Source organism: Cimex lectularius, unplaced genomic scaffold (genome assembly GCF_000648675.2).
Source record: "Cimex lectularius strain Harlan isolate CLEC.00 unplaced genomic scaffold, Clec_2.1 scaffold52, whole genome shotgun sequence".
NCBI classification, from domain to species: Eukaryota; Metazoa; Arthropoda; class Insecta; order Hemiptera; family Cimicidae; genus Cimex; species Cimex lectularius.
This window is the reverse complement of record NW_019392742.1, coordinates 1,012,787-1,026,370: the sequence shown is the minus strand read 5'-3', so window position 1 is coordinate 1,026,370 and position 13,584 is coordinate 1,012,787. Positions and strand designations below refer to the sequence as shown.

General features: G+C 34.8%; 1 protein-coding gene across 1 annotated transcript in view; it reads right to left on the bottom strand.

The window, feature by feature from the left end:
• Positions 1 to 4,698: 4,698 nt before the first annotated feature.
• LOC106664904 (probable G-protein coupled receptor Mth-like 1) overlaps positions 4,699 to 13,584 on the bottom strand; it is a 101,581-nt gene continuing 92,695 nt past the window's right edge. The window contains exons 3-6 of the mRNA XM_014390976.2: positions 11,949 to 12,130; positions 6,160 to 6,298; positions 5,912 to 6,083; positions 4,699 to 5,846 (exon numbers count right to left, since the gene is read on the bottom strand). Coding sequence (XP_014246462.1) covers positions 5,691 to 5,846; positions 5,912 to 6,083; positions 6,160 to 6,298; positions 11,949 to 12,130 — 649 coding nt within the window. The 3' untranslated portion in view covers positions 4,699 to 5,690. The remainder of the gene's footprint in view (positions 5,847 to 5,911; positions 6,084 to 6,159; positions 6,299 to 11,948; positions 12,131 to 13,584) is intronic.

Genomic DNA, 13,584 nt, shown 5'->3' with positions numbered 1-13,584 from the left:
ATGAGGAAGTGGCTTGGTTTGGTGGTTTCATTGGTCCTTTTGTTTTCTAACAAATGATAAACTTTAGAAAACAAAATATTGTATCGGGTTGTCCGGAAAATAATGCAGGATTTTAAGTTTTCATTAAAAAAAATCTATATAAAATATTCTGTTTACGTTTACAGGATTACTCATTTGTATGAATGTCAACACTTATTAATCCTCTTCCAAATGATATTGTTTGTTTACCTCTGTAGCATTCCGCTACTTGGAAATAATTCAGTCATCCTTATAATGTCAAAGCGAGAATTTCGTACGATTTTCTTTTACGAGTTTAAACTCGGCCGAAGCGGAGCCCAAACGGCTAGAAACATTAACCAAGTCTGGGGCGAGGGTTGTGTTAATGAGTGCACTGTGCAAAGGTGGTTTAAAAAATTTCGGGAGGGAGATTTCAGCCTTGAAGATGAAGAAGGTCGTGGAAGGCCTTCCTCTCTTAATGATGATGTTCTGCGATCAGTGGTGGAAGAAAACCCCAAAACAACTGTTCGAGAACTTGCAGAGCAACTCAAAGTCAGTAAAACGACCGTCGCTGACCACCTCAAGGCGATTGGAAAAGTGAAAAAACTCGAAAATTGGGTTCCACACTCATTAAACGATCGCCAAAAAAATCAGCGCTTTGATGTTTGTGCATCACTTCTTTGTCGAAACAAAAATGACCCATTTCTGGCCAGAATTGTTACATGTGACGAAAAGTGGATTCTCTACGATAACACTAGACGTTCTGGACAGTGGCTCGACAAAGGAGAAGCTCCAATACATTTTCCAAAGCCCCCAACTCATCAAAAAAAGGTAATGGTTACGGTATGGTGGGCTTCATTTGGTTTAATACACTACAGCTTCTTAAATCCTGGCGAAACCATCAATGCTGAATCATACTGTAACCAAATTAATACCATGCATCAGAAATTGGCAGTAATGAAGCCCTCTTTGGTCAATCGGAAAGGGCCCATTTTGTTGCATGACAACGCTCGACCACATGTGTCACGTGTAACGTCACAAAAATTATTGGAGCTTGGCTATGAAACTTTGCCTCACCCACCCTACTCTCCGGACCTCTCGCCTACTGACTACCATGTTTTTAGACACCTGGACCACTACTTACAACACATAATATTCAAAAATCAAACGGAACTGGAAAATGCATTTATTGACTTTATCAATTCTAAAAATTCTGAATTCTACTCAGACGGAATTAATAAGTTACCAACACGTTGGGAGAAATGTATTGAGAGCATGGGAAATTATTTTGATTAAAGAACATTGCTTTAAAGTAACTAGTTTCTTTTTTTTTGTTTAATACCAAAATCCTGCATTATTTTCCGGACAACCCAATACATGAATATATCCAGTATTGGGGAATATGACGATCCACACATTGAAAAAAAATATTGTAATATTATTGAAGATAACTTATTTTTTACCAAACAAAAGAACATTCCATTCAGTAAAAATATTTAATATAAAAAGGCAAAGATCAGTTGATTCCTTGCTTTTTCTTAAGTAACGTTTTTTTAAGTATTAACATATTAAATTATTTCAATATAATACCATTAATTAAGGATTTTAGTTGAGATAAAAAAGTCAATGGCACGAGCGGGATTTGAACCCACGATCTTCAGGTAGATACGCCGCTGCTCTACCACTTGAGCTATCGTGACCTCGATCCACTCGGACACCAACTTCCCATCTCAACCCCACCTTACGAATTTTCCCTCCTTTTTGCCATTTTTCAAATGTCGTTTAATCGGATTGGATTCTCGACGGCAAATGAAATGGCCACGGAGAGTTTTAATGAAGTATACTTAATTTTAAATCATTAAATTCACTAATTTCGCTGTCCGCTTGACCAATTAATATATTACAATTAATTAAGGTTTTTAGTTGAGATAAAAAAGTCAATGGCACGAGCGGGATTCAAACCACGATCTTCGGCTTGATACGCCGCTGCTCAACCAATTGAGCTATCGTGACCTCGATCCACCCGGACACTGACTTCCCATCTCAACCACACCTTTTTTAATTTTCCCCTCCTTTTTGCCATTTTTAAATATAATGTTTAGAAACAGTATTACTTCAAATCAATATGGTTTTAATTCACTAAGACCTACATTACATAACTTACAATATTTCAAGACTAAATTGTAATATCTTTTTCTGAAGGAACAAGTTGATTGCATTTACATTAAATTTTCAATTTTTTTTTAAATATATTGTTGATCATACCATTCTACTGTAACACTACATGTCACATAAATGGAAAAAAAGCTTTTTCATGGAGGTGGTATTAAGAAAGCGGGGCAAGGGTGGCAAAGGTCCTCAAACGTTCGGGTGGTTCAGGAAGCGGAGGAGAGCCAGCGAAAAGGACAGCAGGGGCCCAGCCGGTGAGGACAGGTGTGGAGCGGTTGCGACACGACGGGGAAGACTCAAGCAAGAGACGAAAAAGAAAATCGGTTTTCTTGAGATTTGTGGTGGTTTTTGCCGGGTTGCGGGACTACAGGAAACTCGAGAGAATTCAAGAAAACCAACAGGAAATCGAAGAAATCGCCGAGGAGCTCCACGGGATCCCGAGCGTCAAGTGCGACAGTAACAACCAGGCCAGACTATTATTTAGTTTTTTTTATAAGTGCATTTTTGGTTTCGGTTTTTCGATTAATAAGAGATATATCTTTTTTTCTTGTAATTTTTGTAAGTTGGTCAACAGGAAATTTCGAATGAGTTGTTAATTTTTCTTTCTTTATTTACTTATTGAATAGAAGTTTTCTTGTTCATTTTGTTTTATTTTATTTTTGTAAATTATACTTAAGCTTGATTGCCTTTGGTCGTCTACTAGGGTCACTATTCCCTGAGGGGAAAAATAGTGTGGCGCCCGAACTATATATCCGTTTGAACAGTCCCCCCAACTCTTCCACGGAGCTGCCGGCACCCACAATTCGGTTGGGTTGTCACGAAACCCGTGACACTACTATAGAAATTACAGCAATTAAGCATACATGCTGGTTTGCATCCTATTTAAAAAGTTGAATGCTTAAAGTAAAATTAAAATTGGTGACTTAACATAGTTGATAACAACTTTTCTCTTTGATACCAGCAACAAAGTGGCAAATACAATTTTTATTGTAATAAAAGTACAATGCTCCACAAAAAAAAAGTGGTGCACTTTGAAATTTTCATATTTTTTTGTGCACTTGTCGTTTCAGTAATATTAACACCGATATTTTTATAATTCAGGTATTTATTAAAACAATTGGTTAGTGGGAAAATCTCTCTCTTTCTCTCTCTCTCAAAAAAAAAAAAATTGTTTTTGTGAATCAACATAAAACATTATTACATTAAAATTAATTAAGGTTTTTAGTTGAGATAAAAAAGTCAATGGCACGAGCGGGATTCGAACCCCATTCAAAAAATGGCAAAAAGGAGGGAAAACTCAAAAGGTGGGGTTGAGATAGGAAGTTGATATCCGAATGGTTCGAGGTCACGATAGCTCAAGTGGTAGAGTAGCGGCGTATCTAGCCGAAGATCGTGGATTCGAATCCCGCTCGTGCCATTGACTTTTTTACCTCAACTAAAAAAAACCTTAATTAATTGTAATATATTAATTGGTCAAGCGGACCACGAATTAGTGAATAAAACATTATAAAACCAACTTAACAATCTTTAATAGGAAGAGAGTAATTAGCTCCTCTTGCTCATATTATACACTCAAAACTTCTCAAGATGCTTATAATTAAGCCATTAACCACTTTTTGAGGAATTTCATCCCAAATCTCAACTAACCTAAGTTTCAGCTCAGCTAAGGCTGTAGGAGGTTTTTTTTTCTTCATTTTTTTTTTTTTTTCATTTTACCAATGAAGAGCTCATCTCAAAAGTACTTTATAGGGTTCAAATCAGGAAATGGGCTGGGCGGTCTTAGGGTGTAATTGTTGACATTTCACAGGTACTGCATAAAACTGGTGGCGACAGTTTGTCTTGCATTATCTTGCATTAACAAACATTGCTCACCAATAAACAGAGCAAGTGGTACCATATATTCCTCAAGAATTTCTGCATTAAGCGAAGGACTGTTAAAAACGTGTAACTCCATTTTTGCCTACAAAGAAAGTCCACTCCACAGTATAACTGAACCAACTCCGAACAACCCTCATCCAGCAATGTTCATTGGCTGTAGAGCTCTACAGCTGCTCGATAAACTCGAAGACATCCATCTGGTGAATTAAGAGAAAAATGGGACTTGTCCTAAAGCATAACATTTCTTCATTATAATTTCCGCCTGATATCGGTGTCCCTTGCAAAATCTAAGAGGTCCCAATGAGATTTTAAATCAAATATGAATTAAGCTGATTGGCACAATATCAGCGACAAAAACAAATACTGTCTGTCTAATGATAATTGTTAAATCATTTTTAAAATATTAAAACAAAAAATATGGCCAAAACATTGTCAAATTAAAAAATAAATCAAAACTCCGTAGGGCGATACTTTTTTTATGGATCAGTGTATATTTATCCATTGTTAATGTCTCTGAACACTTGTACACATGTGAGCATACACAATACCACAATGATTTAATGTAATGGGTCATTAAAAAAATTGATTCAAAATTAATTTTATTTCACACCATACAATAATACTGTTAATAAATTTCAAAAAATGAAAACATAAAAAAATGTAAAATAACTACATTACTTGATCAAAAATTATTACAATTGAAAGCTTTTATTTGTTAATCATATCTTCCTCCGTTGGAGGATCTTTGGAATAAATAGCTCATTTGAACGAAAAACTTCAAATAATTCACACTGGCTGGGTTTCCAGGGCGTTTTGGAGATACAGTGCACACCTTTGGTAACCGAACTGTGATAATAAAAGGAACATAGATTCTTAAAAAACATAATGAACATATTAAGGAATAAATAACTATATACAATATACAACACAAAATTACTGGAGGCAGTCTTAAAATAAAATGTATTAGATAACAATAAAAATATCTGAGTTTGTAAAAAATAAAAATAGATGAAAAAGAGTAAGGTAGAGAAAAAATCAACCTAAACCGACTTTGGTCCCTGAAAGTTAGAATTTACAGCCAGAAAAATGGCATTTTGCAAGAGAATGAATATAAATGACTACATTTACAAAAGTCGATTTTGGTACTTGCTGTAAAATCCTTAATTTGGATTCACTTATAATTATTCTGGTAAGTTAATATACACACGCTTATTTTAAGGAAAAATTGCCAACTTGCTATGAAGTAGTACACATTTTTACAACACAATGAATATAAAGTCCATTCTTATAGTTTAAAAATGTTAATGTTGTTTAACGACACATATACAGAGAAAAAAACAGTTTTAAATTTATATATACAAAATATGTACTTTTTAATAACAAACATTTAAAAACATTACCTTAATAAATTATTTTTTATATATTTCAAATACAACTAATTATAATTAGTTGATAAATCTTCACTCGGGGGGTGGCTGGTTATTGTTAAATATCAAATAAAAAGAATGTTTATCATGATTTGAAATCAGAGTTCGCCTAAATCATATTTCTATTTGTATCGTTATTCAAATTGCATTCTGGACAAAGAAAAAAAGTCAGTCTTGTCTGTTGCCAAATATTTACAATTTTTTTTTTTACAAATAGATCTAACACAGCGTCTCGATAGCTTTCGTCGATGTGTTAGTTATTGAAGTGTTTTGGTCGTTGAGCGATGGCAGGGCATGGGAAGACGAAGACCTGACGTTGTGGTTGTCATTCGGCGACCCGGACATGCACCAGAGGCGCTTCACTCCTGCCCAGACCTATAACGAAAAAAATTATAATTGGTAAGCTTTAAAATAAAAATCAATTAAATAAACTGGCTTACCTGAGGTTGACATCCGACAACTGCAAATATAAGAACGCCTTGCAGGGCGTTGATGATGTCGGTGAGATACCAGATATAGTCAGGACCACCGACAGCCCAAGAAACTACATCTGCAACCCATGTCACACCCATCACGACCACCAATTTCAGACACACTCTTCCTAATGCAGCTCTAAATAATAATTCAATAAATTAAAAAATGTTAAGAAGAAATTTTTAGTTTTCAAGATGGTCTCATGTCAAATTACCTTTCAGTGTTCGACTTGACGACCTCGGTTTTCCAGAGGCCGCAGGTCAGCTCACGTGCAGTTGCAGCAAACAGGGTTAAATTCAACAGCAGCAAAACTCCAATAGGGCCGAAAAAATAGTACAGCAGTTCAGCATCGCCTGAAATTAATTAATGTAAAAAATTATTTAAAAATTTCAAATGTTTTCAAGCTGTACTAATAGATTGAGCCTGTAATAATGTACTAAAATTATACTCATTAGAAAATAATATAATTTGTCTTTAGTTGAAATCGGTAAACTTAAGATTTGTTGAGGTATGAAATTATTTGTCATTGATTACGAATGTTTATAAAACTTTCTATGCAATGTTAGTCAATGTTTCTACTTTTGTCATAGTGGGAATAAAAAACTATTTTTGCTGATCAAAGGGGTTTTATTTTCGTGTAAAGAGAGTGGGAGTCGCTTTGAATAAGTTTACTTGTACTATATCATGAAAATCTATGTTTTTTAGGAAGTACAAAGTTAAACATTTTTTTAGTAAAAAAAAATTGACAAAATTATTAGTCAAATAAAATAATATAGTATTATAATTCACGTTCTGATTAAAAGTAAATTGAGCCAGCCGACTCATAACTTAGGTGCTAGATGGGTACGTACAAAGGAATTTAAAAGACGGCATTTCTGTTGGTGGTATGCCTTCAATAGCTCAATACATTTCAAAAATAGCGAGTCAATTGTAAAAATAATTCAGGAATATAAACAAATGATTACATAACAAAAAACCAGTTAGTTGGTCAATTAGAATTCAAAATTACCTTTTCATAAAAAAGCAATTCACCAAAAAGAGAGATATTTTTAGATGAATTTTGATTAAAAAGTACATGCTGAGAAGGAAATAGCTTATTACAACAAACGCTGTTATTGATGAGGCTAATAAATTATAAAATATAGCCCACATAGCCATTTTTTTTCTGTAATAATCAATGCATATCGCATATTCATTGTATGAGGTAAGAAGGTTTTTTTTTTTAAATAACTTATTTGAAGCCTTTAAATTTAAAAATGCATATTAAAAATTTTGTGTGTGTTTTTTTCTTAAGTTCAATATGATATATACTCAGGGGCACAGGTTAACAAAAACAAGCCAATACAAACAATATCTGAGATTGAGGGGCGAATGGGTATCGAGGCCATCGTCTATTAAGGCGACATGGCGTTTCACAGGATGGGAAAATAAGGCTTGAGCAATATGATTCTTTGACAAAAATAATATTGACGTCATTGTGCACAGTGAGGTTGGTGATGTATTAAAGAGCTTTGACTATTTTTCTGAAGGCTTTTAACTGGAAGGATTTGGATGGTTTTGCCCTCACAGTTCCGTTTGTATGCCCACAGAGGGCTCAGTAATGTCTTCTATAAAATAAGTAGAGTTTGTCAGTCAAAACAGATTTCAGTACTAAAATTTTTGTCAAAACTGTTGTCCGAGTTTTCTGTAGAGTTCTTTTCTCTTAGGTTGCGTGGGGATTCGATATCTGCTATCCTTAATGACTTGAGTGGAAATTGATAGTTTCTTGTTGTAGATGTAAAGTGGAGGGCAAGTTTTTTTTTTCCTTTTCAATTTACATATAAACTGGGTGCATTTTTCTTCATTCAATCCTTTCGTCCAGCTTTTGCACCAGTCTTTGACAAACTTAAGGTGTTCTTGGGATGTTGAAGGTTGCTTGGACAGGATTCCGGTTAGAAGAATTGCGGTGTCATATGCATAGGTAAGTGTTGGAATGTATGGGAAAGTCGGCTGTATAAATGGTATAAAGGAGGGGACTAAAAGTGCGCCCTTGTGAGATGCGTCAGATACATACAATAGACCCTATGGTAAGTTAAGGGATGGGTAAGTAACAACAATGTTTGGGTAAACTAGCCAAAAATATAAGCACAAATTATAAATGGAAAAACTACGCACTGTTAGCGCTTTTTATATAGACAGACATTAATAGTTTGATCATCTTGATATCGCACTGTTAGAAACATTTCCCTACGGAGGATAAAGATTATCATCCATAATTTTCTACCAATACAAGAGTTTTTAACGAACCATAAAAACCTGACTCTTTGCTTATTTAACAATGTCTACAGAAAGATTTATAAAGATTTGAACAGCAAAACGCTGACGTTGTGGCACTATTTTCTGTTCAATCCATGACTAATAATGTTCAGTTTGGTTTTCCCATCAAAATCAGCTCAATTATATTTGGACGTGCTGAGTAAAATGCTCAAGAAATTCTGAAACACTTCAAGCAACTGGCTTGTTATGCTTTCTTCTGCCAACACGCAAACAGTCACTTATTTCGAAATGACGTTTTCAGTCAAGACTCAGCATAAAATAAATGAACAGAATAAAAAAAAAACCATAAAACAGTTTTTAATAGCGTTATTGTCTCATTCATGGTGGCGTGAAAGCGGATGCGTCCAACCGCAAAAAAAAAATATATATAAAAAATACAGGATATGCGAACCAGAAATGATCAGTAATGATACATCCGCGTGAGTAACGGTGCCGATTGATACACACAATGAGGTTGCAAAAGTTTTTTTATTAACGGTTTTTATCTCATGTAAAAATATGTAAGACATTAAGTACTCAACCGCGCGGATTTGTAACACCACGAAAAAAAAAAAAAAAAAAAAAAAAATTGCATGGCGTAGTATGTGGTGAAAATTTTAAAAATATTAAACTTAATACAATTATTTCACTTTTAACGAATTTTGGTTAAAATGCAAAATATACTAAAAATGATTATGTTGAAACTTTAATCACATGAAATACGTTTATATTGCTCCAGCTATTTCAAGTAAACAATGCGTGAGTGTTGTGTGATGTTTCACGAGTAAACAAATAGACGACAAGACAATGGCCACACGAAAAACCCTAAGAAAATCTTTGCAACTAAAACCAAAAATTAGGCCATAAACGGAAGTAAAAAGACCAGGACATCCTATGGCTCAAACTGGTGGAGTAAAGTAAAACAAAATCAAGCTACCCAAACAACCAGGTAGTGTGCAAAGACTGGCAAATCACAGGGGCAATGAACAAACAGGTTCCATCAAAAGCATTCGGTGAATGCATCTAAAATCTCCAAAAAAAACGCTGGGTAACCACCTGATAATATCTTGGGTGTCAGGGACAAAGAAATTCTGGGCGATGAACAAGCAGACAAATTACAAGAGTATATTATAGACATCGTGACTCTTGAATAAAGAACCCTCGCTAAAACTGCCAAACTCATTGCTACACAGTTACACAGGTTAAAACTCAGGGGAGTAGTAGGGCTCTATATCTGCCATTGGCATCTGAGAAAACAAATCATTGGTATATTCAATGATGATTTATATGGTTATGTAATGAGGTGGAATGAACCCAGGGTATTAAGAAAATCGAAAAAAAAGTATTGCATTAACGATAGTCTCTATCTACTTCTTCTTGAAATAAGGATCGGATCAATTGTACTGAATCAAGGAAGTAGGAAAAGTCAAATAAGCCAGAACACAAAACCCGGTTTCCCGTATCTTCTTATCAGCATCATTATCATGAACCAAAGACTAGCTTAAAAACCACGGAATTTTGTGTTTGACCAGTCTATATTCTAGATAAAGACGATCGCAGTTGGTTGTCACGCAGACAATGAATTGGAGTAGAAACGTCAGATAAACAGCAAAAAAAGAAAAAAAATCGTTTAACAATTTGCTACTGGCAAATAATGGATTACCTTTTGGATTAATGGATGCCCTGAAGAGCAGATTTTTTAAGCACTGTGATATTCTTTAATCGTCCTGGTACGTTTAAATCCCCCATTTGTGGTCAAATTGCTACAATCTTAAGATGTCTGCTTATTGTTTTTCCAACATTCATGAGTTTTTAAGGTTTTAGGAAAAATGAAACGAGAAAATGGAGTTGTTAAACGTAAACAATCAGAAAAGCCTAAAAAATATATTTTGCCCAGGATATCCTAAACAAGGATGATAGCATGACATGCAGACACTGACCGAAGACGAAACATGTCTGACAGAAAAAGTGTAGAAAATTTGGGCAAAAAAATGTTCAAAATTATAAATTCCTCGAATGGTTTCGTTCCTCCAGATTTGTTCAACAAAATGGCAGTCTATGTTCGTCCTGGTCCAATTATCTTCGATGTTTTTATTGGTTATGCTTCAACAATCGATAGTCTGTATATTTTTCTTACTTTTTTGGATGCTGTAGGTTCAAATGATCGTAAAACGGAAGTTAAAGGGACAAAAAAATTTCAAAACCATTTTCTTGTTTTTTCCTTGTTTCAATGTCTTAAATAAGAATGTTCCCATGAGGCGACATGCAGACACTCACCGAAGAAGAAACGTGCCTGACAGAAAAAGCATAGAAAATTTTGGCAAAAAAAGTTGAAAATTATTGATTCCTCTAATGGTTTCTAATGGTTAAACATGTTTGTCCTGGTCTCGATGTGTTATTGGTTATGCTTCCAAAATCGATATTCTGTATATTTTCCTTATTGTTTTTAAATGTTGTAGGTTCAGGTTAAGGTTAAATGGAAGTTAGAAGGAAAGAAAAACCACAAAACCCCAGGATTTCTTGTTTTTTCCTTGTTTCAATGCCTTAAATACGAACATTCGCATGAGTCGACATGCAGACACTCACCCGAAGAAGAAACGGGTCTCTCAGAAAAAGTATAGAAAGATTTTGCCAAACAAATGTTGAAAATAATATATTCTTGTAATGGTCCTTCAGATTCGTTAAAAAATATGGCCGTCCATGTTTGTCCTGGTCCGCTTTTCCTCGTCATTTTATTGGTTATGTTTCAAAATCGATAGTCTATATATTTTTCTTGCTTTTTGAGATGCTGTAGGTTCAGGTTAAGGTTAAATGGATGTTAGAAGGACAGAAAACCATAAAACCACAGGATTTTCGTGTTTTTCCTTTTTTCAATATCTTCAATAAGAATGATCGCATCAGAGACATGCAGGCATTCGCGGAAGAACGTGTCTGTCAGAAAAAATATAGAATGATTTCAAATGTTGAAAATGATATATTCTTTTAATGATCCTGTTCCTTCAGATTTGTTCAACAATACGGCAGTCCATGCTTGTCTTGGTCCGCTTATCCTCGCTGTGCTTATTGGTTATGCCCGTGTGTTTTTCTTGATTTCTTACATTTTGCAGTTGCAGATGAAAGTTAAACGAAAAGAAAAGTAAATTTTCAAAAGTAAACGGCCAGATAAACTCCAAAACCACAGGATTTTCATCTTTAAGAATATCTTTAAATAAGAATGGTTGGAAGAGATTACATGAAAGAAACGTGTGTGAAAGAAAAATACATCAAGAATAGAATCGATACATGTTTAACGATTCTTCTGACGCTCAATAAGGCTTTTTTAATAGCCCACCCTAACTTTTATTATGTCCCAGATGGTCAGATAATTTAAGAGTAAGAGTCGTTTTGTGTATGGAGAATCATAAAAGAAAAAATAAATAAATAGGGGTGGTAGTTATTTTAGGAACAGCATAAACGTTAATTGTATTTGATTTAATCATCTGTCGCAGTATGGAATTTCCGTCTTCACCACCCATTTTCCATTGTCCGGAGAGAGCTCTCGAAATAATAAAGTTATTTCACCCGATTAACAAAAAGTCAAAATAGGGCAAAATGAATAATTAATGAGGCTGAAACATGTCTTCGGGTCGTAGAAGGCGTTCTTCCGCATCCCACGTACCACTTACGCCCCTGTTCCACCCTTGTCATGTTACTCCATTGTTGACTTACCGTAAAACCAACACCTGTGCTCTCCGAACCTGGGCCTGATCAGGTTGTGACCTTTGTCGGGCAGGTGGTCGAAAATCGCGCCGATACCGGCGATAAGGAGTGGACCTCCCCAGGCGTAAAGTTCGTAGATGCGCAGTCTGCACGCCTCCTGACCCTTGTCCAGGCTGGCCGGTCGTAAGTCCCTGAAAAAATCAAAAAGAAGACTTTGTTATCTTGTAAATTCGACCCAAGACAATAATCAAACATTAAGAAATAATTTGGGCCCATCAGTGAAACAAATAAAATTCATTTGACCTCGAATGAACAAGGAAACATAACTATTTTAGTCATTCTTTTATGGGTTTTTTACAAAAGAGATCCTACACTGTTAACCGTTTACTCCTACTCTTTTTAAATATTCTTTTGTTTGTAAAGAATCAGTAATGTTTTCAGAATTAAACATGTCTCGTGTTATTTATGGCTGTTTTTCGCCTACGATGTACTTTTTAAGGAGTAGTGAAACCAATCCTAAATTATACTTTCTGACATCGGTCATTATAAGCCAAACGAAAGAACATGTCTAAACATGGGAATGAGGTAAAACAATATTTCACAGGACCCTTTATCAATACCAAAATCAAAGTTAAAAAATTGGTATTCCTACATACTCTTAAAAGAAATTTGTCAAAGTGCACGTGCCAAAATTTTTATCTAGGAGCTTCAAAAATTCTGTTTATCTCATAATTGTGCAGACAATCATAGCTCACAAAGATAATTCTACAGGTAATTCCATCTACAACCACAATCCTACTTTCCCTCCTGACTGCACAAAACAGGTCTTCCAATGTGTGGATTTCATCGATCATTCGATACATTGATCACAATAAAGGCCTAAATACTTCACTTGTTTCCACATGTAAGGATAATTCTACTGTGTGTGGTCATTAGTGACCGTTAGTCGATGATTATCGTGAGATGCGATCTGGTGTGACGTAGGTTTCAGAAAAATATTTTCTTTATCGGGCCAACGTTTCGATCTTTATTAGATCATCTTCAGGGCCTGGGATTTACAAACATTGTTTAAATTTAACAAATACATGTAGGATGTGGAAAAAGTAAATTTATACAATGAAAAAAATATTTATTATATTCAATCAAAGTATTTCTACTCACTCAAAGTGTATGTTTTCTGCGTAATTATGCCATTATTTGGACAAACACTTTGCGTGAGTAGAAATACTTTGATTGAATATAAAAAATATTTTTTGCATTGTATAAATTCACTTTTTCCACATCCTACATGTATTTGTTAAATTTAAACAATGTTTGTAAATCCCTGAAGATGATCTCAATAAAGATCGAAACTTGGTACGATAAAGAAAATGTTTTTCTGAAACCTACATCACACCAGACCGCATCTCACGATTTCCGAATGATAATTCTACTCTTACTCTTTCTCTCTCTCTCTCTCTCTCTCTCTCTCTCTCTCTCTCTCTCTCTGTCTCATGGAATAATACTTTGTCTTTTACTTTTTTCCAACCCTAAAGACAATTCTACGTTCACTCTAATGTAATACACCTTCTCGACCACTTAATACCGAAACAATTCTTTAAGCAATCAGGGCAACCGACTACCTTATCGATCATTGGATAAACGG